General features: G+C 38.8%; 1 protein-coding gene across 1 annotated transcript in view; it reads left to right on the top strand.

Annotated features, from left to right (window-relative positions):
• The window catches only part of Pcsk5 (proprotein convertase subtilisin/kexin type 5), a 409,247-nt gene that overhangs the window by 204,052 nt on the left and 181,987 nt on the right, over positions 1 to 23,208 (top strand). The window contains exon 10 of the mRNA XM_051194065.1: positions 18,602 to 18,705. Within this exon, the coding sequence (XP_051050022.1) occupies positions 18,602 to 18,705 (104 nt within the window). The remainder of the gene's footprint in view (positions 1 to 18,601; positions 18,706 to 23,208) is intronic.

Below are 23,208 nucleotides of genomic sequence, written 5' to 3'. Positions count from 1 at the left end.
AAATACAAACTGAAGACAGAAAATTCTAAAGGATACTTAACTGTCTCTTCCTACTTAGCTATATTTAACTGTGTTTTTAATTTCGTTCATAGAAAATATGGAATTATTATTATTATAGTTATATTTTCAAAGAAGGAAGGTAACAATTATCAAATCTATTTCTTGTATCAATGGTCAAATTCCATTTCTAAGCAAAGAAATATTAGGAAAGTCTTACATTAAACACATCCAATATGTGTGGAAGGAGTCAGATAAACTATTTGGAAAATTCTAGATGGCTTCAAAAAGAGTCTGATCAAAGTAAGGATAACAGACAAAGGGAGAAAAGTAAGTTGATTTGGTGTATATTTTGCAGGTACCATATTCAGAAAATGTATTAGATTATGTATCTTGAGAAAAAGGAAGAAAAGCGAGCTGAGGTCTAGTTGTTTTGTTGAACATAGCCTGGTACCATTTAAAGAAAAAGATACACTTTACTCTTTTCCATGGGATTCTGGGAATTCTGAAAGGCATAAAACCTACTGAGACAAGATGTCCCTGGGCCTAGATGCCTTGCAATGAGAACTGTTGTAAATGTCTTGGGAAATTATTGACTGGATTTAGTGTTCCAGCCCCCATAGCCATTATTCTGATCATTTGTTAATCCTCAGAAAATGCCTACCACTGTGTTTGTAAATGCTATAAATGACTGACAGTTTACTTTTTAACAGAAAAAAATAGTGAATATGGATTTCTTTGCAATATAAATTGCATGCCTGCTCCTGTGTTCTTTGACACAACCAGGATGCTAACAGAAGTATTAATTAACTCTTTAAGATACCAATAACATTGCTTAGAAGACCTGCTAATGTCTTGAAGAGTTTAGAGGAAATGTGTTAAATTTAGTATTTCAATTTAATCTCTTAGGGGGTTTTGGATTTTCCTCATTGCTTGCAATTTTCATTCTTGATAGTGATTATAGTTAATCTTCAAGAACTAGGAGTATAATAAGGACTAAAAGCCATTTCTTCGCACCATTGCTTAGTACTTACTCTATTTCAGCGAACCCTATAAAAAGCATTCCTGTGATGACCTGCCCACTACCTTCTTCAAGCACCCCTGAGGACTCTATCTTGAAACCCCGTTACAACTCAACTCTGTTTCTATACCAGGTGTACTCGGGATGAGGTCTAGATTTTTTTCAAGAATTTAATACATAAGTACTGTGTTTACATCATTTCTACCCCTCTCCCCCACCTTCAGCTTCTCATATGTTCTCACTCTTAAATTCATGACTTATTATTGGTAGATTATATGTATATATAAATATATATGTATATATATTTATATATATGTGTGTGTGTACATATATATTATATATACACATATATATTCCATTTAGCATTGCTCATATGTACATGTTTAGGGCACATACATATGATTTTTGTGATTACATAGTCTTTCTTGAGAGATTGGCCCTAGAGAAAACTGACTCCCCCTCTGCCTAGTCATTTATTGACTGTAACTCTTCATTAGGGATGAGACCTTGTGAAATTTTCCCCACCCATGTTGGCATGTCAGCCAATCTTGTTGAGATTTTATGGGTACAGCTTCCCTGTCATGTCTGGAAGAAAATGCCGAGCAGAAGGCATCCTGAACCTGTAGCTCTTTAAATCTGTGATTTTCTGTGAGTCTTAGGTGAATAGGTGGCGATGCAGATCTGTCTGTTCCCGTAGGCTGAGTTTTCACAAATCAAGGGGCATTTTGTTTGTTGGTTTAGAAATTTTTTATCATTTTGTTGTGCATTTATTTCTTGTTTTTTTTTTTAATTTTGTTTTGGTTTTAGTTAGACAGTCTCATATCCCAGACTTACCTGGAATTTATATACATATATATACATACATACATACATACATACATACATACATATATATATATATATATATATCCCAGACTGACCTCAGGCTCTCCACTCCTGCTGTAGACTAAGAAGACAGGCATGCATCACCACGCCCAGATCTGGGTTGACCTTTTGAATCAGTATAGCCTATGCCTACACAGGTTTATCCTATACATGTTACTAGGATATTTGTTGTTTCATTCATTCGACACAGAATAATTGTCCATGTGGACACTAGGGCCTAATGAAAGTAATTAGCTCACACCATATGTATCTTTTTAAATTCTCTTTTATAAAATTTTAACAATAGTCCATTTTCCATCAGTGTGAGAGAGGAAAGAAAGAAGAAAATATAATTGAAAGATTGAAAAGCATGTCATTCATACTGATGTTAACAAGTCCTTTACATTATTTGTCATGTTAAAACTCCCTTACAGTGTCCCGTGTGTCTATGAAGTCTGGCAATGTCACTCCTAACCACTGAAGATCGCAATACAGATTGAACATCCTATATGTGAGGCCAAAGTTCCTTCTTGCCATTGACCACACTTGAGTGTGCATAGTACAGCAAAGGGCAAACAATAAGGCAATGAAAACTGAGTCGCTAACTTCCACCAAGGAAATGTTCTTTGCCGTATAGAAAGCTGTATTCTTGATTACCATTCTCACTGAAACCCCAAAGCATCACTCCCAAGCAGATATCATCATCTATTTTTCAGATATAGAAAAAGAGATTTAGAAATCCTCAGAGAGTGAGTGGTAGGTCTAGAAAATAGACCCAAAGTCATGTAACATAAGAACTCACCATCCTACCTCCTCTTTACTACTCTAAGCAGACATATGACCTGTTTAACAAATGACTGATACAGCTATAAAGGATGTGAGTTTAGGGAAAGGAGATAAAATGTTGAGCAGGATGATTTAGAACTATATAGAACAAGAGAGGCTTGACACACACTTTAAAAGTTAGTGGATATGTGGCTCGTGATGCATATTTCAAAGCCTACAAAGGAATTCAGATCATTTAGTTGCAAATGGCCCATAGATCACAATGATAAACCCCTATAGGCATAAGAGTCAGTATTCTGCACTAACCTAGTGACTAGCAACTTAGTGGGCAATGGTGCTTGTACACAATGAGAATGATGACAGGGAGGGAGAGGGAAAGAGAAGGAAGTAAGAAATGAGGGAGCAGAGAGGGAAGGAATAAGGAAGGCAAGAAGTCTTTCTGCAGTAAATGAGAAGTGTGTACAGGTGTCAGTTTCAGAGTCTACAAATAGACTATTGTGCCATCAAGTTTCATTTTAAGTCTGAATGTTGACTCTATCAAAAAAAAATATTTGTTGAGTTGTTCTTGCTGTTATAATTTATTGTGAAAGGCACTTTCATAAGTCATAGTCATGAATGTATAACGTCATCATTTTGATGTCATTGAGCCTGTGCCTGTCATGATGCTAAGAACTGGAACACCTCTGAGCAAATGTATGTGGTCCATGCTGATAGTTTAGGGTGAGCACCTATGTGTTTGGTTTTGAGCCTAGCCCCTGTACACCTAGATTCCTATTAACCGATGGAATATAATCATGCATGATATGGAGGGGAAAAACTAAGCCAAGGATGTATGGTGGCGATTGTGGATTAGAATAGAAAAGGAACACTAATGATAAAGGGTAAGGAAAGCCATCGAAGAAATAATCACATCCATGCTGTGACTGGAGTTACAGGGTAATCCAACTTTATCCTTGGCTATTGTCTTAGTTAGGGTTTCTATTCTGTGAAGAGGCACCATGACCATGACAGCTCTTGTAAAGGAAAGCATTTCTTTGACACTGGTTTACAGTTTCAGAGGTTTGGTCCATTATCATCATGGTGGGAAATATGACATGCACACAGGCATGGCTCTGGAGAAGATGCTGAGAGTTCTACATCTTGATGCACAAGCAGCACAAGCAGCTGTACACTGCACATAGCTTGAACATGCATGGGATCTCCTAGCCCACTTGCACAGTGACACACTTCCTCCAAGACCATAGCTCCTAATAGTGCCACTTCCTATGGACCAAGCTTTCAAACACATGAGTCTATGGGGGGAGGGCATTTCTATTGAAACCACCACAGCTGTCTTCAGTTTTCCTTAGACTATTTGATGGCAACATTAACCACCTTTCACCTACTTCATCTATTAGTAACTTGCCATCATGGCTAAGACTTAAAGTATATACCCAAACAGTGAAGAAAAAAGCTTTAGAAACAACCTGTTTGCATGATTGAAAACAGTCTGGTAACTACCGGCATCACTTCAAAGATTGAACTTGTACATCAAATTGTACAAATGTACCAAAAGACCTATGCTTTTGTCCAGTGGGCATCCTAAATGTCTAAATATCTAAAATATTCTGTATATAACTAGAAAATAGAGAAACAAGGGAAGGGACCAAGCAACTCTAAGGCAAGGAGGTGGGTGTGGTGTCTTCACAGCTCTGGGGACATTCTTCCTTCAGAAGCTATGGGTAACCTTTATAAATGACCTCAGGGAAGGTTTGCCCATAGACAACTTCCTGGAGAGAGTGCTGGAGTCCTACTCCTTGCTCTGCACTCACGTGCCATTGGAATAGGTATTTAATGGCCTCACTTTCTATAGCAGATGTGTTCAATTTTACAATTTTCATTGTGTTAAAACTCTCAATTACATGGGATCCCAAACCTGGAATATGCAATAACTGTTATCAGTTTGTCTGGGAATTGTATAACATTGGAAGATTGCCCAGAGAATTTCTGGTCTGTTGGAAAGCATTTCACCGAGAGTGCTCCAGGAGACCAGTAATGGAATGGAGGCTATTTAAAAGCAAAGTTGTATTCTGGGAAAATATTTTTAAAGAAAGTTGTCCATTGTGTGTGTAAAGTTGTGTGAACAAATGTGGAAATGCTTGCACTTCTACCTTTGTTAGGCAAAATTGGAAGTGACCAAAAGTGACATTGGTTCTCACATTGAAAAATAGTGCATAAGTCTTTGAAATGCAGATATGTTGTATATGAGTGTGTGTGTGTGTGTGTGTGTGTGTGTGAGAATGAGTATTTAAATTCAAATCTTTAATTACCACAAGCAGACTTAGGTTTCATTTTGGCATTTTCAAACAGTTGTTTTTGTGAATTTGCCTCATTGCTTCTCCCCATCTGTCCACATTGACAACCCCCATGTGTCTTTCCAACCCCCTCAGCCCCCCTCCCCCGCCTCTTTGCTTGTCATGTGTCTTCTTGCCACTAGCCCCTTCCTCGATACCTCCTTATCGTCACTCTTGGTCTTCTTCCTAGTTCATAACATATTCCTCCCCTCTTCCCCACTCACATACACTCATAATCATGTGTGATAGAGAATATAGGATTTTTATCTTTCTGAGTAACCTCACAGAATAGACTGCTTTCCAGATTCATTGATTTTTCCTGCAAATTCCGTGTCACTTTTCTTCACAGCTGACCAAAATTCCATTGTGTATATGTGCTAAGTTTTTACTAGCATTCACATGCTGACGAGCACTGAGGCTGGTTCCATTATTTTTCTGTTGTGAGTAATGGAACAGTAAGCATGGGTGTGCACCCATCTCTCTAGCAAGATAGTGTCCTTTTGGTACATGCCCCTGAAGAGTTGTGTACCATGTCCTATTTTTTAGTTACCCAAGAAATGTCTTTAGTGATTTCCGTATAGGCTATACTAGTTTGTACACCCACTAGCAGTGAATAAGGGTTCTGCCTTCCTACACCGTGGTTGGATTTCTTAATGTTAGCCACTCTAAGAGGAGATTAAATCTCAAAGTAGCTGTAATTTACATTCCTCTGATGGCTAAAGATGTTGAATACTTCTCAAGGTGTTTCTTTTGAGAGCCATCTGTTTAATTAATGCATGTTTTGGTTGGCCGAGTATTTGGTCTTTAAGCTCTGTGCTTCTTTGTGTATTCTAGATGCTAACCCTCAATTTGCTATATAGCTGGCAAAGATGTTCTCCCATTATGTAAACTAACTGTTGGCTCTGCTGAGGGTTTTCTACGCTATGCAGAAGCTTTGTCATTTCATGTAGTCCCATTTGTTAGCTCTTAGTGCTGTTTACTGTGCTATTACAGTCCCATTCACAAAGTTCTTACCTTAACCTGCATCTTGTAGTGTTTCCCTCTATCTGTTTCAGTATCTCAGACTTTAAATTAAAGTCTTTAACCTATTTTTAATTTATATATATATATATGTGTATATATATATATATATATGTGTATATATATATATATATATGGAGATATTTTTTCTGCACCACTAGTTAAATAGGCTGTCTTTTTTTTTCCGTTGTATATTTTTAATAGCTTTGTCAAGAAGTTGTATCCATAACTGGAAGGGTTTCTTCCTTAGTCGTCTATGCTGTTCTGTAGGTGTGCATATCTGTCTTTATACCAGTACCATCTGGTGTGAGAGTCTTTTTTTCATCACAGTGGGGCTTGTAAACATCCAACTGATCCCTCCAGTTTGCCACTGTTATATTGGGAGCAAACTAACATTCCTTTAACACTGACAGATGCCTAGAGGAGCACTACCATGGCTTCCAGTGTTATTATCAATAAAACATTTTAAAAGCCAAGATGATTATCACCAGAGTGCTCACATAGTGTTTAAAATAGATAGGTCATATTAACATGTATATAGGTATATATACACATATATTTATGTATATGTGCTTACATGAATACATATATGTGCATCCTCCCTATTCAATCTATCTTCAGCAGCTGTTTCTAGACTTGAATGGTGGTGTAACTAAATACTGGGTTCAAAGATAAAGATTCTTAACATTTTATCATGAAATTATCCCATACTTTATTATCTTTAACTTTCATGCATGTTGCTTTCCCTTCAGATCACTTCTTAGCTCCCCCTTTTCTTGATAATTATATTTTCAATAAAGCTTTTTAGCAAAAATAATGTTTTATCAATTAAATACATCATGCATCTTATTGTATCACTTTCTACCTTTCCACTTACACTTTCCAGCGAGAGAGACAGTCTCTCGCTGATACTAAAGCTCACTCATTGGCTATATTGACTCACCAGGAGCCTTCTGTCTCCACCTCCTAATATTAGGATTATAGGCTCTTCCTGCCATGCCCAGCTTTGTGCCAGTGTCAGGATCTGAACACAGATCCTTATGATTATGCACTAAGCCATCTACTAGGCCCTAAATCTTGGTTTCATTCCAACTGCATTTCCCAATTCAAGAAAATTTCTCTGAATTGATTAGATACTTTTATATTGGCTTAATAAAGTTCTGGAATTATCTTTAGTTCTTTTTGAACTAGCAAATGTTTTGCTAGTTGCTTGCTTGCTATAATGTATGCCTTTATACTTATCTCTAATAGAGATACCTTTTGTTCCTTTAATTCATATGTCATATCTGAATATTTTATTTTGGTCTTCTTTGACAGTAGTATTACTTATCTCTATTCATTTGTGATGAATTTTTCCTGTCTATTCTTATTGGAAAGTGTTATACACAAGTCTTTGCTGGTTCAGGTTTGGAGCTAGGCTGATCCTGGTTCCAGTTTACCTGAACAGTCTTGAATAAATGGAACATACACCTTTCTTGAATTCCAGTTTCTTCATATGAAATTTGTGATGTTTGTCACTAGTATTAAGTAAATTTACATTTATGAAAAGTTCAAAAAATATGAAAGCTGATGCCATCATAATATTCTTTTCCATGATGCCAACCAATCATGCTGTGTTAAATGTCAGGGCAACTATAGTCATTCCTGTGGATGTTGTTTTGTCTCTGGGCTATTTTTAACCTTTTTCACTTTCAGTCAACATTTTGCTTTCCTTGTGTGTTCCTCATTGTGCCTAGGAACCATTTTTTTTACTTCACCAAGGTTTCACTATGAAGGAAATGTGTTCTCTCAGTATTTGTTGAGATTTAAATATAGTTTTTTCATGCACACTAGGGCTGTTAGTATTGCTTCTAAAGTAATGGATTTCTTCATCACTGCTTAGTAGGAAATACTAAGTGCTTATTTCTTTAGTTTGCTGTCCATTCCTTTTTAGCGCCTTTTACGTCTTTTTCCTAAGTGGGATTTATAGCATATAGTTTATTTTACTGGCATCATCTTCTCTCCACAACTCTCTACCTGTGGGAAATATGCATGCACAGGTTTGTGTGTGTGTGTGTGTGTGTGTGTGTAAGTGCTCTCAAACACTGAGCCATCCCCTCAGGCCCTTAATACTTTTTATATAAACAACCTATCTTCTTTCTGTAATATGATAAGTAAATGATCCAGAGACCGATATTGAGGTTCAAACTTGAAGCTGAAGAATGGAAAAGCAAACTAGCCAGCTACTAGCTCTTACCACTACCTCAGGATGAATGGGCTGATCCTGCTGCCTCTCTTCTGCGTGGCTGGAGAATGAATGTCTCCTACTGAGATCTTGCTCCTGCCCTATATACCTCTCTAGTGCTGGGATTAAAGGTGTGAGCTCTGTTACCCTTTTATACTGATTCAATTTTGTATATCCCTCGGTGGCCTTGAACTCAGAGAGACCCATCTACCTTTTATTCCTGAGTCCTAGGATTAAAGTTGTGTACCACCACCACCTCCTAGTTGCTGGATGCTGAGATTAAAGGCATGTGCCTGGCTTCTATGGCCTGTGGCTGACTTTGCTTTCTGAGCCTTCAGGCAAGCTTTAATTAATCATAAATAATATATCATTACATCTTTCTTATGAAATAAATGGATTAAATTGTCCACACTACTGTGGGTCCTCAGCCAACTTATTTTCTCAACATCTTGTTTAACCATCTTGATGCATAAAAGCATATAATAGTTAGTAGCAAGCTTTTAGATAGCACTGGTCTTTCTGGTAGGTTTGACCTGTGTGTTTTTTCAGTAGTGAGACTTTTTCTCCTAAGTTGCAATGTTATTGTAGATAATGTTATCTGTCGTTTATTTGTAGAGAAATTTTGCTTGGTAGTCTCATATTTTAGGTAATTTATAAAATTGTAAATTTAAAGCCAATGTATTTTACAAAAGGAAAAGTATTCCCTTTGATTTGTATGAAGTTGTGATACATTTACTGCTCTCATCTACTTATCTACCCATCTTTATACCATAATCTTCATTTATTTAACAGGCCATTTTAGTTCATTTATTTCCTACTATAACTTTTCCTTCATTCTCAACAAATATGCTGAAAACAATTGTTGAGTCTTATGACTCCACACCAGTTTGTTTTCAAATTATCCTTGGAAGTTCTCTAATGATAAGTATATACTCAAAAATTTGGAGTTTGGACCTATTTCTTCATGGGGTAAATAAGCTTTGAGGTGTTAGTGTATTTTGTTTAAGTTCTCAGAGCATATGTGTATAGACAGGTTAATGCAAGTCCTTGTGGAGCAAGTGTGTAGATAGGTTAGTTCAGGTACTTATGGTGCATGAGTGTAGACAGGTTAATGAAAGTTCTTGTGGTACATATGTGTAGACATACATATAGGTTAATGGAGGTGTTTAGGATACATGCATATAGTCAGGTTAGTGCATGTCCTCAGGTTACATGTGTGTAGACATACATATGGGTTAGTGGTGGTCCTCAGGATATATGTATGTATGCATACATATAGGTTAATGCATGTCCTTGGGATACATTGTGTGGACATATATATGGGTTAGTGGTGGTCCTCAGGGTAAATGTGTATAGACAGGTACTCAGCACTGCAAACATCAGTCATCTGCTTTCACTGGTGAGGAGTGGGCATAGTCTGAAACTCTTGACTTCCTTTACTTTCAGTAGAGCAAATTATTCTTCACTCTCTCCTAAACGTAATTTTCCAGATCATGCTTTGTTTGGGCATATCTTTTTTTTTTTAATGTCTTAGGTTAAAGCATTGAGAATTTTGTCTTTATATTTATCATGAAGTATATACATTTTAGGACTTATGGTGGTGGCTGAACTTTCCCCTCCAGCCCTACTTGGCTTTTTCAGTCGCCTGTGACTATGGTAACCTACAAAGCCCACTTGAAGCATGGAAACCTGGGCTATGAAGGACAATACCTGGCCTCCAATCCCTGGGTGAAACCTTTCTAAAGCTGGCTGTTCTTATCTTTAAAAGGGACTCAAGGGTGTTTTCTGTCCCACGTTGAGTGTATAAAGCCCCCAGTGCAGGAGGCAGTCAGTCATCAGAGGGAAGCTAAGCCACTTTCTGAAGCTGGACTTCTGTCTTCTCTCCTCCAAATCTACTTTCCCATTTTCCTGTTCACCTCTTTTCCTAAGAAAGCTGGAAGGTCTTGGATTGGTATTCTACTCAGTTTCCCACAGGTCTGTTCTGTCATCTCACATCAGTGTAGATTAACACCAACCCAAACTCTGCTCTTGCTGATACCACCTGACACCTGCTGTGGCAGGTGTCTCTCAGCTCACTTTCAGTGGATCCTTTTTAATCTGCAAGATATGAGGCAGGAGGATTGCAATGAGCATGAGGCCAGCCTGAGATACATAGCAGAACTTCTTAGAAAGAAAATTATGTGGGTTGCTCACACAACATGTCTCCATCCCAGGAGTCAGTTTCGAACTCAGAGCCACCAAGACCAACAAGCATAGTGACTTCTTTATCTTCCTTGAGGGTACTCCAGCCCTAGATGTGGTTTCAGCATCCTGATGCATGGGATACAGGAAGGCAACGGGAGAGATCATTTAAAGGCATTGTCTCTCCTGTCGCTTCAGCATAAGCATCTTTATAATACTGCCAGATATCTTCTGATGGATCTCCATTAGTCTTTATTAACTTGTTCCTGTGGGTATGTGTAATATGCAAGTTTTTAAAATTCTCTGTTTCTATTGATTTATAATAATTAGAAAGACTGTCATAGATTGATGTAAATCAGGAGTTTCTAATGTATAATAACATTTACTTCAAATTCTATATAAAATGCTTAGTGACTTTTCAGTCAAGTTTAAAGTTTAAACTGAACATTGAGAAATCTTGTCTAAAATGTGCTTCTGGAATGAGCATGTAGAAAAGCATGTTTTATTTTTTTATTTTCACATTTGTTTATTGGGGTATGGTAGCATGTCACTGTGTGTGTGAGAGAGTGTGTGTGTGTGTGTGTGTGTGTGTGTGTGTGTGTGTGTGTTTGTACTTGTGGGCGGGTCAGAGAACAACCTACCTTCAGACCCAATTTTCTCTTCCCACCTCATGGATAAAAGGGATCAAAGTCAAATTATTAGTCTTGGTGGCAAGCACCTTTATCCACTGAGTCATCCCACCAGCTAAAAAGAGTATTATTTTAAACATTTATATGCAACATGAAAAAGTTGTAGGAAATATTTGTAAAGTAACTGAGAATAACAGCAGTAACAATGCAGACTGGGGTGTAACTGGGAGGCAGAACCCTGACCTGGAATGTACAGAGGCCTGGGTTCCATCCTGCTACTACTACTAATTACTAAGATGCACACAGCTAAGTTACAAGTGCTGCAAAGCACTGCAATCTATAGAAAATATCAAAAACATTTCAGTTTGACAGTTTAGTTAATGAGTAAGTGTACCTGTAGTACCATCCTAACATTCAGTGGTATAAAACACCCTGAGATCAAATCAAAGAACATTCCTCCTGTTCCGTACCCCAACCTTGTCAGTAGCCAGGCAGCAAGTGTTGAAGACATCCCACAAACAATGACTATGTACAGAGTAAACACACAGTGTTTTCTGCTGCGTAGGAGACTGCTAACTACTCCATGGTTAAAAAGAGACCTTTGAGACAGAACTTAGTAGGCTTATAATTCCACTAAACAGAAATCAACCAATTGCTAAGTTGTTTTACTATGTATTAGAGGTCTTTAAATGTTTTTTTTTAAAACCTGTGATGAGAATAAGGAGTGATGAGAATACATAGTTTGATTACATGAGCTTTCTCTAGTGCTCATGTGACTCAATCCTTTTGAGTTTGGCTGATACAGTAAGTTGCTAATCTCCAAAGTCATGGCTGACTGTTGCTTTGGGGAATTATTTCCCTAGGCACTTTATTGTATTCATTACCTCCAAATCTTGCAGCTGCATTGCTGAATAAATTGTTCTGTCCCCAAATTAAAGCTGAGGAAATAATTTCTGTCATTCTCACTTACTCAAAGACTATGCTTATTATTTTTTAGAACAAATTTTGTATGAGAGATTAAAAGGACAGAGGTATGGCTGACTTCTGCAAGCCTGAGTCAATTGATCTAGAATTGTGTGTTTATTCATACCATGCCTGAAGACAGGAGGTGACCAAGAGCACTGCAAAGGCTCACAGGGATCAGTATATCAAGGATGTGGTTATAGTGTCACATACTTCCTACCTCCATGGATTTGAAAGCTTGATGACAAAGATGAAAGGCAGATCTGGATTCAGTCTTTGTAAATTAAACAGAGATGCCCTCATGTCTTTGGGGTACTCTGGTAAGGATGTGAGAGCATGAGTGGAAAAATCACCATCACGACTTCTCTGCTGTTTGCAATTACCATACCTCACCATATCCAGGTTTAATTCTGCAGTGACTTATTCAGCAAAGTATGTCTAGGAAAAGGTGACCGTTGAGCATGCAAAATAAAACAACTGTCTGTGTGTAGGGGTTTTAGGAAACATAATTGGCGTTTTGGTACAATAACAGATACACTCAGTGATGAAGTAGCATCCCAAAGACAAATGCTGTCTCAAGATCCATGTGAAAAGTTTCCATCGTGTGGGACAGGCTGTCTTCTTGCATGTGTTTTGAGACTCAGTTTCTTTACCTTTGGTTAAACTGAATTTATAGAGCCTGAAAATGGTTTCACAACAGAGAGAAACAAAAATTTGACTGGGTACTTGCACCTTTGATCTTTTCTAGTCTTGTTCAGGTGTAAATGGATCAAAAATGGCTCAACAGGGGATCCCAGTACAAATCATGGCTCTAAATGCTCACATATTAGAAATCATGCTTTTCTACACTACAACTTGATTTTAGAGCTAAAATTTTTCAAGTGTGTGTCCATGCATGTGAATGAGTGTGTGTGTGTGTGTGTGTGTGTGTGTGTGTGTGTGTGTGTGTGTGTGTGTGTATTTGTGTGTGCTCAAGTGACCCATTTGTGTGTGTGAAAGCCAGAGGTCAGTCTGAGGAGGTTTCACTCTTTAGGTACTCAACCACCCTTTTTTGTAAGACAAGGCCCCTAACTAGCCTTGAACTTCTCAAGTAAGTCGGGCTGGCTCAGTGAAGAGCCCCAGTAATATTCCTGTCTCTGCCTCACCAGTCCTAGGATTACAAGTGCACACCACTGTCCTCTGCTTGTAGGGTTAGGACTTCTGAATTCAAGCTGAATGCAAACAAAATGCACCCCACTAGGGGATGGAAGGCCTGGAACCCTTTCTGGGTCATGACAGGGTGTTGCTTGCCTTTACTGAATCTTCTGTCATCGTTTGTATGCACTGACTGTGGTCAGAGTAATGCTATTACCCTTCTCAGCACGCTTAAACACATACTTCCTCGTCTTTCATAATCTGTCTCAAATAAACCCATTCTCATGGTTATTAATTTCTTAAGTATAGGTGCAGTGACATTAATTTCCTGGCTACTTGTTCCCATTTCTGTTTTAGGCACACTAATAAAAGGAATCAGAGTGTGCTTCAGTTGGTTTTATTTAATTACTGAGATAGTGGGATGATTGCTGACTAGCCCTGCAGTTATCCATTGATCCAGATGCTACCTTGTCATTTCATTAGAAAGAATGACTTTGACTCTAGAAAACTGATCCTTTTTGGAGCTACTTGTTAGGAGCAGTTTTCCCACCAGCCTGATTCCACAGCTACGTCAGCCCCAAATAACACACAGAGATGCTGTATTAGATATAAAGATGTTGGCCTGTTACTACCATTTCTTATTGGCTAGCTCTGTCTTAAATTTCTATCAATCTCAGTATTTCCACATGGTCTTATCTTACCAGGGAGAAGGTCCGAACTTTCTTCTCAAATCCCTACATCTTGAATCTTCTCCCAGAATCCTCCTTGTCTCCTAGTCCCACCTATTTTGCTATCCTATTGGCCAACAGGGCTTTAATCATTAACCAATAGAGAAACATATTTGAGGAATGACATCTCCCATTAGCTTCTCTCATTCCTCATTCCCTGGCTTTTTTTTTTCCCCCTCACTTTAAGTTCCTTCTGTGGAGACGTGTCTTGTCTCTTTTATCATTACCTGTAAGCTAAGGATAAAGACTATGAATAAGATTATGATGGATGGATGGTGGTGGTAGATCTTTTGTTGGGAATAAGAGGCTCTTTCTCTCTTGGAAAAAAAAATTTAGGTGAGCCAGTTGTCCAGGCTTCATTTTGGACCTTGTCTGAAGAATCGGTAAATGCAAGTTTGTTTCCAACACTCACACATCTGAGAATTATTTTCAAGAATTCTTGGGGAGTGACTTTTTTTTTCTTTTCTAATGTAAGTGCTAGCAATTATACTTAAAAGCTTAATAAGAAGCACTACACAAAAATAACTCTCTAGGGTCATGTTCTGCTTATTCTAAATCTCATAGTGAGCTCATTAAAAACTTTGAACTGCTGGGAACAGGAACATTGTATGAGCCTGTGGTAACCATAGAGGAGTCATTGTCCTGCATTAATGGCTGGAAACTAGTGGTGCTTGGGGGCAGATTGAGCCGGTCCACTGAGGAGCTTAACAAACCAGGCTATGAGGCACATCAAAGTGAGACCCTGCAAGGGAGGTGACCAATTCACAGTAATAATGTTATAAAATTATATAATAATATTGTGTCATGTAAGTGGACATATATTTAAAAGACTTGAATTTCATGGTATGGTATTTTTCTTTTGGTCTTTGATAAAATGTGTAAAAGTTAGATCTTTCAGAATTTGTAAACAAGATTAAGAGTCAAGAATTTTCTTAACATGATAGTGAACCAAAAATCAGCCAATTGAGTTGAGACAGCATGTACACAAAGGTCATGTTCTGATAGTTTGTCTTCTTGATTCAGAACATCTAAGAATTACCACAGAATCTAGAATATATCCATCCTCATAGCAGCCTATGGATCTGTTCTGGAAGCCACTTTATCTATTGAATGATGGGGTGAGCATTGCAGGCAAAGCCTAGAGCTCTGGTTTCTGGCTCTGCCTTTGCTATATCTGTGTCCTTGCAACTTAGTTTCTTAGTTTCATATCATGGGAGAAATGGTAAAGTGAATCTACTCCACCATGAGTCTTAATACAACACAAAGATGATATCGTGTTCATAGCACACAGTGCCTGGTCTTAGCAAGTACTCTCTCAATGATGTTTGTTACTAAAAGGTCAAGCAAAGAGGAAAAACTTCTCAAGTGAGAAACATGGCTTTTCCAGAACTGCTCAAGAAGTCAAGTACATTTCAGCACTTTGAAAAATTGCAGAAAGCTACTTTTTCTATATATTGTTGAAGTGTAACCAGTGGTCACAAGAAGTAACCACTGTAGTTGTTAGAGGGAGGCAACTAGCAAGCTCAACATGAGCCATCTTCTCTCTTTCTGTCAGGTAGACGTTTGCTCTCCCTCGTGTAGCTCCTTCCGGTTGCAGTCAGACTGCTTTGAAGAAGGAGATATTTTGGGTTTTGAGGCCAGAGGAATTTAGACCAAAGGTATTTGTGGATGGATGTGATTTCTACTGGATCCTGTGTTATTGTTGTGCCTGTGGCTTTCCCTGGGAAGCGTACTCAGCTTTTTTGCTGTGTGTGAGTAGCAGAATGTTCTCTTACCATATCTTTGAAAGTCTGACATGGTCTTCACCTGTACATCAGCCCTGTGACCATGAGTGGGAATATGAAAATGAAATCAGGCATCTGTATAATCAAGAGTCCTTTAAGTACTTCCAGTTAATGCAATCTACTATCTGTACTTCCAATGACTACACTCTACCATCTGTACTTCCAGTGACTACACTCTACCATCTGTACTTCCAATGACTACAGTCTACCGTCTACTTCAGTTAAGCTGCCACTGTTTCCTGAGCTCATTAGTTAGTTGTCTTGACATAGGCAGAATGACACTTATTCCAAATCCATTGATGTCCCTTACTTTCTTATTTGTATATATATTTTGCTGCACAAATTTCCAGGTGTCAAAGTAAAATTATCCAGCCACCTCCTTCTTTCCAATTTCCTGATGCTGGGTTTTCTAATTACAAATATTCCAGAAACTAGTTTTTGTAACTCAACATGAGAGCAAGTAACTCAAGCAATTTCTTCGGGTTGAGTTGAATGCAGGAGACTTCCTCCATCTGCCAGAACACAGCTGCCTCAGGTACAAGATAAGTGTTCCACATTGGATGGCTTTTATATTTTAGCACTTAGTGAACTAAACATAAATGTGTGTCTCCCAGTGTTCAGAATCCTATGCTGAGTTTTTCTAAGTCATGCAGGGAACATAGAAAACTCACTTCTATTCTGTTTGCCCAAAGGGTAATACTGAAAATACAGAAGTTCTAACTGTGTAGTAAAGATAATTTAGAATTATCTTTAAATTATCAGGTTGGTTTAGGTAGATACAATCATCAAACCCATGTGTATATTTCATTGTTATGCTATTTACACATAAAAAAATAAAATACATATGTTTGTTTGGGGAACACTGTGGAAAACCATAAGTGAGCATCTGGCATGTCTATCCAAACTGGGCCTTTTGTTGAGGTTTTTGCACACCCAGAAAGCAGTGCACTGTGAGCATCGTATCTCAGGCAAAGCAGAGCACCTATGTTAAGAGCAGCATTCAGAGTTGGTTTCTGCACGTCCTGACAGCACTCCACCAAGTCTTCTGAGTGAATTCAGTGCACATCAACACAGGGCCAAATCAAGCCATTTGCCATAAAAGCAACGTTTCCCTTCCTCATGGGCCTCACTGTACATCTCTCTCCCTTTCTTGAGTTTCATTCCTCACAACCTTCTGAAATTGTTCCTAGTGAATGCCATACTCAGACAGATGAAAAATTTGCCTCCATCATTCTCACACTTTTAAAGTGTACCTAGCAGGGTTCCAATTTTCTAAACATAAGCCCTTTCACAAATGTAACTTTTAAAAAGTCGTCCTGCTCTTAGCCTCTGAAAACATGCCAGTGGTGGTGCTAGCTCTTGGATTGTTTTTCAGGCAGAGAGAATGAGGAGGAGGTATCAACACTCACTAGTTCTTGTCTTTGGCTGCTTTCTTGATATTCAGACTACCAAATAAGAGCAGCTGGTTACCTGAACAAAATGACAAGCTGTCTCCTCCTCCCAAGAGCTTGTGCACCAGGCATCACGTGGAGTAGTTAGCATTACTTTAACTGATTACTGGCATCTACATTCTAACTGAGGAAATTGTTTGTAGAGATTAATTTCACATAGAAAAGGAAAGAGCTGTGGTCTGATTACTAGGGGGCCACTGACCAAATTGCATATATGGTACCTGTGACTGGGATAAAAAGTCGCTTGAAGCAAAACAGTGGCATCATCATTAGCTATTAGTCACAGTTAAGTTTTCCATTCCTGGGCATTGGGAGTGAATGCGTGAGTATCAAGTAACTTGCACAGAGTTCTTATGTGAACACTCTCTAGGTTGGTGAATCCTACACATTCTTCTAAAATAAAAGTGGAAGGTGAAAAAAACATAAAAATGATTACAAATGCCATGTGGTAATTATTACCATAATTCTCAGGTGAAAGATAATAGGGGTAGTGAATGGAGCTATGTGTGAGGGTTTCACCTCTAAGCCTAATGTAATGACCTTAGTTTGATCCCACAACCCACAGTATAGAAAGAGAACCAATTCCTCAAAGTTGTCCTACATACACACACCCGGTAGCACATGAGATCACAGAGAAAGGTAAATAAATGAAGAAATAATGATTTTTTTTTTAAGATCAACACATCTCAGACTTCAATGCTGAAGAATGTGCTCCTGTTCCCACTATGTTCAGTGCCTGTTTGTGTACTTGTGTTCTTTGAAAGAGACCCAGACTGTGTTATACTGTTCTTGGGTTTGTTTTCATTGGATTTTTAGTTCTCAAACAAGTGTGGCCTGTGCAATCATTGCCTTGTGTTCTTCCATGTGATCAGCCTTGAGAACTCATGAGCTGGTTGAGGTTTTATGGAACAAAGCAAAAATGTTCTCCTATCTTCTGCACCAGAGAGCCTAACTTTTAGGTCATATCACATTCTTTTCCTTAAACAACACTGAAAATGTGAAATTAATTTCAGCTAAGCTTTTTCCAGATCTCACAGGTGTATTTATATAGAAGCCAGAATGTTAATATCTTTAACATTGAATTGCCTAATCATACAGTTAAAGGAGGGATGCTCCAGGGGCCTTCTCTTTTCACTGTGACTGATGATACAAACTCTCACTCAGAGGACAGTAGCTCTGTAGTGAGCAGTCCTCTTGTTCAGGAAATGGGAAACCCTCACCGTCTGACCACTGAACTGTACTGACATACTGACTTCAAGCATAGTATTTCTTCTTACAGTTGCATTTTCTGCCACCCACAGACTGACATCATGTCTCCTCATTGAGAGCAGGAGTGGAAGTTGGCATTTGATTATCCCAAGCCCACATCTCTATCCCCTGTTTTTAGTACTTTGCCATTTTGATTTTGCTTTTTGAATTTGCTTGTGACTCTCTGCTTCCCCCATCTTTTTTTTGGTACAATGATTCTTACCTTGTCTTTCCCCAGTCCGTTTCTGACCTGGAGAGACGTACAGCATGTTATTGTCAGGACTTCCCGTGCGGGACATTTGAACGCTAATGACTGGAAAACCAATGCTGCTGGTTTTAAGGGTGAGAACTTCTTTCATATTCTGTCACAGGCAAAATATTTTTTATTTTTCCCAAATTTTAAATGAAGAGCAGGAAATGGAACCCTTCAAACAAATCTTTAAATTTTGTGCTCATACTTGAAGAGCTCTTTGGTCTTTTAGTACGTAAAAGGAAGATCTTTTTTTTTTAATTAGAAATATACAAGTATACACACATGGCAGACTTCCTACATTTTCCACATCATAGGTCAAGTTTTTAAAGATTCAACCAACTCCCAAGTATAACTGGCCTATGGGACTCCTGGCTGCCTTATTATTTGCTGTCGTTTATTCTCTGAGTGGTATTTTTATAACTATGTGTTTTTAAGGTCTTCATCTTTACTTCTTCATATATAATAGCTGACATACATTTCTGACTGTAGTCTAGCAATTAAGCTATGCATTCTGTAACATATTACTTTCAATAGCTTTAAGACTGCCACAAACAAACAAGCAGACCTGTTTTTGTGAATAAACCCAAAGTGCAGATGAAGTTCCTATGGTGCAGTCCCTAGCAGCTCCACAGGACATAGAACAAACACAGAATGTATTTTTCCCAGAGCTGAAGCAAGTTATATGTCCTTTGAGTGCTCTTCCGTAGCCATTATTGTCATGGATAATATGTACCATAATAAATAGAATGTTATTACATAAAGCATTTCTAAAGATGACTGTGTTTACTCAAGTTACAAATGACCTAAATTCTAATCTATGGAATTATGACAATAATTACTTTATATCCAGCTACAGTCTCAAATTAAATTTTTTCCAAAATAATTTTAGATCATAACATATCCCTCTATGGAGAAAATAATATTCTACAGGATAGGGAATATGTTACCAGTAGCAGGTCTGGCACTCAGACCATGGAAAAATGATTACTAATCCTGAGGAAACCATTCATTTTAAGATCCGGGTTACATATTATGGAATCTGAGTGACATCCACATGATATCATACATAGGAGCTTAATATTCCCTTGGGGTACTATGTCTGGTATACTTATGCCAAAAGCTATAAAACTCTTGGCAGATAACTCATGGTAAACTCATCCTTAACCAGGACTCATGAATCCATCATGTATTCAGCACGTATGACCAGTTAATGTTTTTGCATAATTCGGTCTATACTTAGAAAAAGAGTATACCTCTGCTCAGCCAGTGTGGTCCTGCCCTTGGCTGTTCACTATACAGAGCAGCATGTCAGTGTGCTGCTTTTCCTGAAGAACTGTAAACACCTGTTGCCATTTCTCTCTCTGAGAAGCTGATATGAAGATGCCTCAATCTCAAAACTACAATTGTACGGGCAGTATGAAAATTATTGGAAATTCCAGTTGTTAAAAAAATAGAATGTAAATTGCCATACGTATGTTTCATGTTGATTAGCGCCAGCCTGCTCCTACTAGATAAAGCCATGAGCTGCACTGAGGGGAAAGGGACCAACATGTAACCTTGGCTGGAGGGACCTTCTTAGCAGAGGGGGCTCACAGACAAAGTACAATGACCTCAATGAAGCTGAAGAATCAACTTTAACCTAAATAAACTTCCCAGTTTTACTTACTCCTTTTTGGCAACTTAAAAAGAGCAAATGGTTCTGATAAAGCACTCGACTCTTTGGAAATCCTCTGTTGGTTTTGGAGAGGGGAAAACAGGGGATTTAAACTAAATCGGCAGACCCAAACGTGGATTTCAAGGGACTGTACACTGCTTCTGGCGAGGAGGAAATTGTATTTTACTATTGCACGTGGCAATATTTAGTATAATATTTCACTCTTCTCTTAGACGGCTGCCAAGAGTAACAATTAAAGTTCATTTTTTCATAGATGAATTACTTGGAATGGTCTGGTCTCCCAGAGGAATTGTTTTGTAATTTTGCTGATGGCAAGCCCCATATTTCATCTGAGCATGATCATAATAAGATGAATTCTTGCAAAGTGATTTTCTTCCTTGTTTTAAACATGACTATCCCTTCCCAAGTGTCCCACCAATTAAAGGGACTAGGGCAGAGGCTAGTAGGAGCAACATGCTCCAGAAAGGAAAGAATGTGGATCACCAGGGCTGGAAAAAATGGACTGACTTTTTATGAAACAGAAACTCAAGGAATAAAAAGAGCTAATATTTAAGAGGGATTTGTGCAGTGATAGCTCAGCAAGAATTCACAGTTTAGGTCAGATCCACCAGAAGTAGAGGCCTTACTTTGCAGGGACCCACTTTTCCCCTTAGACAGGAAAGAGCAACATAGCCTGTGACAGAAACCTTGACCATGGTGCACCCCTCTCAGTCCTAACACTGCATAAAACATATACATGAAATGAACTTGAAAACTCCTAGATGAGTTAGGCTGGGTGGTACATGCCTTAAATTCCACCACTTGGGTAGCAGAGTCAGGTTGATCTGTAAGTTTGAGGCCAGCCTAATCTACATAGTGAGTTCTAGGACACACACACACACACACACACACACACACACACAAAGGAAGGAAGGAAGGAAGGAAGGAAATAAAGGGAAAGGAAAGAAAAAAGGAAAGGAAAGGAAAGGAAAGGAAAGGAAAGGAAAGGAAAGGAAAGGAAAGGAAAGGAAAGGAGAGAGTTTTGCAGATTGTTTAATGTCTACCGCTGGAATGGAAATGTCATGGTCCATGTCAGAATTTCCATTTTTCATTGGGGAAAGCAGACTCCAAGGTTTAGATGACTTCATGGTCTTCCTTATCCTGATAAATTCAGAGAAGGCAACACCTCATGGGGATGAATAACTGTCTCCCAACAAACCTACTAGATCAGTCTCACACTACCTCCCTACATTTCTTCAGGCATACGTATAAACCACACGCCAGCAGCGGCCAGCAGAGCCAGAAGCTAAGGGAACTATAGAAGGACAGGCCTCTCCTCAAGGCTAACTTCAGCCACATGTGCTGTGTGTGCCTGGACTAGGGAAGCATATCCCTGCTCTTCCAGCAGCCACTCCTGTATTCATCCATCCTACTCAACCAGAGTAGGGAGGATGGGGCTCTCTGGAAATTCACCTCTGCCTCTCAGAGTGGCACACAGGTGGCTGTGCTTCAGAGAGCTGTGCTGTCTGTGCTCCTACCACAGTAGTCTGCAAGTGCCCTTGCAACAAGATCAGCTCACTGTTTGGGAAGCCTAAAAAACAGTAGCCAGAGTCAACACTTGGCTGCTAATGCTACCTTGACTTTTCCTGCTGCTTAATGATAGTAACAATAGCAGTAATAATAACCTAAATATAATTAAAATGTCTCTTACAGCCAGCTAATTTTACAGAATAAACATAAGGAAATGAATGCACACTTATATAAACTATGTATCTATCTACCTAGTCCATCTTGTATATAATTCTAGTCAATTTTTAGGTACCGTTTGACTATGTACCTTCCCCAGAGTTAGTTTATTGAAAACAAAAACAAAAAACAAAATGCTATGACTATCACACAGCCATGAAAGATTCCACTTGAGAATGTGTGAAAATGGGAAGTCATTCATCTTAGAGATTCTGTCAATGATGAATTAAAATGCAAACTCTGGGGTCCCGTTGCTCAGCAACATTCCCAAAGCCAGAAGATGACTTCAGCATTAAATGTGTGTCCTTTCATCAGGATTGATGCCCCCCATCCTATCTCTTCCCTCTTATAAAAAGTGTCTTCTGTTTTGCTCCCATTCCTTCTAGTCCCCAACCCATGTGCCTTTAAATACACCAGTGATCTTTTTCAAGAGCTTTCTCCACCTAGGTGATTCTCATCACAGAATTCAGTGGCTACTGCCTCCTCATTGGTCAGTTCCTAAGTATGTTCTGAATACTTTAAGCCCTCTACCCAGACACAGTAGGGAATGTCAGGCACTATGGGCTAGCATAATTTACAGACACAGAAGCTGATGTGGGTCTTTTGGTTTGGAAAGATAGGCCGTCACTCCCAATGTAGACTGGACTTGCCTCAAACTCACAGGCCAAAGTGGCCTTGAACTTGTGGCAATCCTCCTGTTTCTCCTTCCTGGATACAGGCATGTATCGCCATGCCTGGCTGACATGCCCCTACTTTTAATCGAATCCTAACCCCTGACAACCCCTCCAGACCACACTAGACAAAAGTATGATAGCACGGTTCTTGGCCACAGCACAAAGCACCTGAACTCTAGAGTGCCTGTCATTGGTCTGATGTATATTTTGACAGGCTCTTATAGCATTATTCACCGAGAAGACTGCCCAAGATGTTCATCCAGACATTTTTCTATAGTCTGGGGAGCAGAGTATTGCTGAGAAAAATAATAGCTTTTCTTGGGCTCTCCTCTCTCTATTGCATTGCTCTGAGGAGACCACAACCAGCCAAACATCTGCCCTTGCAGTGCCCAGGCTATGCAGCTGATTCTTCTCCCTGAATCCTGAGCTGTGTTTTGAGGGTGTAGTCATGATTCTATGGAATGCATGAACATCTCTGAATCAAAGTATTTGTATTTGGATGATATGACTGTGTACAG

Source organism: Phodopus roborovskii, unplaced genomic scaffold, assembly GCF_943737965.1.
Source record: "Phodopus roborovskii unplaced genomic scaffold, PHOROB, whole genome shotgun sequence".
NCBI lineage: Eukaryota > Metazoa > Chordata > Mammalia > Rodentia > Cricetidae > Phodopus > Phodopus roborovskii.
This window is presented reverse-complemented; position numbering and strand designations above follow the sequence as displayed.